This window comes from Arachis ipaensis, chromosome B10 (assembly GCF_059453495.1).
Source record: "Arachis ipaensis isolate K30076 ecotype BB chromosome B10, ASM5945349v1, whole genome shotgun sequence".
Lineage (NCBI taxonomy): Eukaryota > Viridiplantae > Streptophyta > Magnoliopsida > Fabales > Fabaceae > Arachis > Arachis ipaensis.
The window spans coordinates 107,164,861-107,167,894 of record NC_142435.1 but is presented as its reverse complement, the minus strand read 5'-3'; the positions used below and the strand labels follow the sequence as shown (position 1 = coordinate 107,167,894).

General features: G+C 31.3%; 1 protein-coding gene across 1 annotated transcript; it reads right to left on the bottom strand.

The window, feature by feature from the left end:
* Window positions 1-555: 555 nt before the first annotated feature.
* Window positions 556-1,509, bottom strand: LOC107624340 (protein RESPONSE TO LOW SULFUR 2). Its single transcript, XM_016326842.3, has one exon. It carries the CDS (start codon window positions 1,174-1,176, stop codon window positions 796-798), a length of 381 nt encoding a protein of 126 aa, XP_016182328.1. The 5' UTR covers window positions 1,177-1,509; the 3' UTR covers window positions 556-795.
* Window positions 1,510-3,034: the final 1,525 nt, after the last annotated feature.

Here is a 3,034-nt window from a genome sequence, read left to right as displayed (position 1 = left end):
ATGTACTTCTTGGAAAAACACTTGTTAAGTAACATATTTTTTTTTTTTGGATAAATAAAATTTACTTTATACAGGCACACATAAAAGTTGATGATTCATTAACTTTAAGCTTGTGTCATACATACGAATGTGAGCAAATAAATTCAGCATACTTGTTTTCCATTGATTTTGTCGTCCTCTTTTCTTGAATGACCTGATCAAAGGGTAAAATGGTTTTTTTACTTTTCACAGGAGCCAAAAACGAGGTAATTTGACTGATGATTGATCTCTGTTTAAAAAGTTGAAAAGAAAAACGGAAAGAAAGAAGAATCTTACTTCGTCTACCGCATTTGATGTATGGTCGTGGACGATGTGATCCGAACAAATCCGTCACCTCACCATCATGGCATCTCTCTTGCACTACTTTCATGGAACCCACCCTCTTCTCCTCTGTTCCATTCATCGCTTTATGCAGTGTTTACACTATTCAATCCTCATTGGTTTAATCGGTTTTGTATATAATTGACTTTCGATTTTGCAAAACAAAATGAGGAACTAACAGCCAAGAAAACTAGCTATTCACAACATTACTTTATTTATGAGTATCAAGGAAACGTTTATACTTTATACAGTCTCAAAATTAATCATCCCCATTCCATTAATCCAAACCAGAAGTAACTAATATACATCAAAATCTTACATTAAACAGAGATTAGATCCATGCTAATTTGGATCTTAATCATCATATCATATATATCTAAGTAACGTTTCTTTTGCTGTTGCAACATGAGAAATTTTTATTAGTGACGATGTTTTTCAGGAAGACGAATGAATGGAGATGGAGGAGGAGGAGGGAGAAGCACCGGCCTTGTGAAGGAGCATGTTAGCGCGTGAGAGCTGTTCCATTAAAGAAACGATTCGCGCGTGGTATTCACGCGCCTGGTGAACGGCCTCCGCCTCAAGCTCACCGAGCTGCGAGCAGAGCCTCTCCTCTGCCTCCTCTGCCACGCGCAGCCTCTCGAACGCGCTTTGCAGCTGCCTTCTCATCTCCTCTTCCCTCTCTTTGCTCTCCCTCAGCTGCTTCTCCAGCTCATCGTTCCTCCTCTTCAGCTCCGCCGCCGGAGGTGCATCCTTCTCCGGCGTCATGGATTTCTTGTTGCCAGCACCAATTCCGATTGCAGCCATCATCATCGCCATAGGTAGGTTATAAAAATAATTGAAAGGAAAGAAACTCTATATTTGGAGAAGAGCGTAACGAACCAAGTGCTCTGTGTTCTTTTTAATGGTTTGGATTCTGTGGTGTGGCGGCATGGATTTCGAATGGGGTATAAATAGAGCGTTAGCAGGTATGTCTAGGTTCAATGAACCTGAATTTCACCCGCGACGGTTTAACCCGTTCTGACCTTGCTGACGCATTCGCTTCGCTTGCTTCCCGTTTTTTTCTGTTTTTACTCTTCTTCTATGAATCTATCCCTCTTTTTTGTCCCCACCGCCATACTAGTTCCATTAATTAATATTATCTCTACTTTGTCGGCTTAAGATAAATTTTGTTAATTAAATTAAAAATTCAAAAGAGAAAAAATATCTTCACATTGTATTTACCTGAATATGTGATTGAGAAAAAACATGCGCTATCATCACTGAAGAAACTATAGTGTAAATTATTAAAATTTTAAAGATTAATCTTGAGTACGGACGTTAATAGTAACTTGTGGATGTCTAAGAATCTATTAATATGAAATAAAACAAGGATTTAGCTAACCAAGGTCTTAAAAGTATATGATAAATTTATCATTAATTAAAAATTTTAAATTTTTTTATATAAAGAATATAAAATAAATATATTAAAAATTTAAATTTTTTATATTTTTAATAATTTTTTTTAAATTTATAAATAAAAAAGCCTAGAAGACTAACAGTTTTATTAAAATTTAATCAACACATAACTAATAAAAAAAAGTGAATAATTTTATACTATTAAATATAATTTTATATTACTAAAAATACTAATAATAATTAATTAATGGTTACAAATTATAAAATATACTAACTTTTTAATATTTCTATTTATAAATTTAACATGTGTCCCTCAGGGACAAGCTAAATAAACCTATCAAACAAAGATTAGTTATTAATTAAATTGTGGCACTTAAATTTTTAAGTGAAAAGATAGTTAGTTATAAAGGTTAATTAATTACTGTATGGAATATATCTTTATAATTCATAAACAATTCTGTTAAGTAACTAACAGAAAGTTTAGACAATACCAATCAATGCTCTATTGAGCTGCATTCTAAGATCTATTAAACATGAAAAAAACATTTTAATTCATTTACCTCCTGTTATTCTAATTTATCTTTTATTTTTCATCGTTTATCACATAAACTAATACGTTTAGAAGTTATTAGTTTATATTTTTAAAATTTTTAATTAAATTTGTTGTATTTTAATTTTATTGTAGTTATTAGATTGGATTTTGTGTTTGTAAGTTTAGAATTTTTTTTGTTTAAATCTAATAAGAGGTTATAAATAGCTCATAAACTATTGTAGTCATAATATTGAGTGATTAGAGGTGTCAAAGCACTTTTTTTTTGTTTTGTGATGAAACCATGATGTTGACAAGTGAGATTAAAATATTACGTATTTCAAATGTTCGTGATATAAAGAGTTCAAATATTATTAAGTTATTAGTTTATATTTTAAAATGTTTAATTTAATTTTATGTATTTTAATTTTGTTTATTTAGTTACTAGATTGGACTTCGTATTTGTAGACTTAAGATTTTTTTTATGTTTTAACCTAATAAGAGGTTATAAATACCTTATAAACTATTGGAGTCATAGTATTGATTGATTAGAGGTTCCAAAGCATTTTTTTTTGTTTCGTGATAAAACCATGGTGTGGACAAGTGAGGTTGAATGAGTCCTTCTCTTGTTGCACAGAGAATTGGGTAGAAGATTGAGAAGTCCCTTCGATTCAATTCCCAAACTATAATGTGGACAAGTTAGGTTGAAGAGTCCATTTCTTGTTACATCAAGAAATTGGATAGAAAGTA

Bases quoted from the DNA above. Each gene is read 5' to 3' on its own strand.
- LOC107624340 (XM_016326842.3), bottom strand. From the start codon at position 1,176: ATGGCGATGATGATGGCTGCAATCGGAATTGGTGCTGGCAACAAGAAA.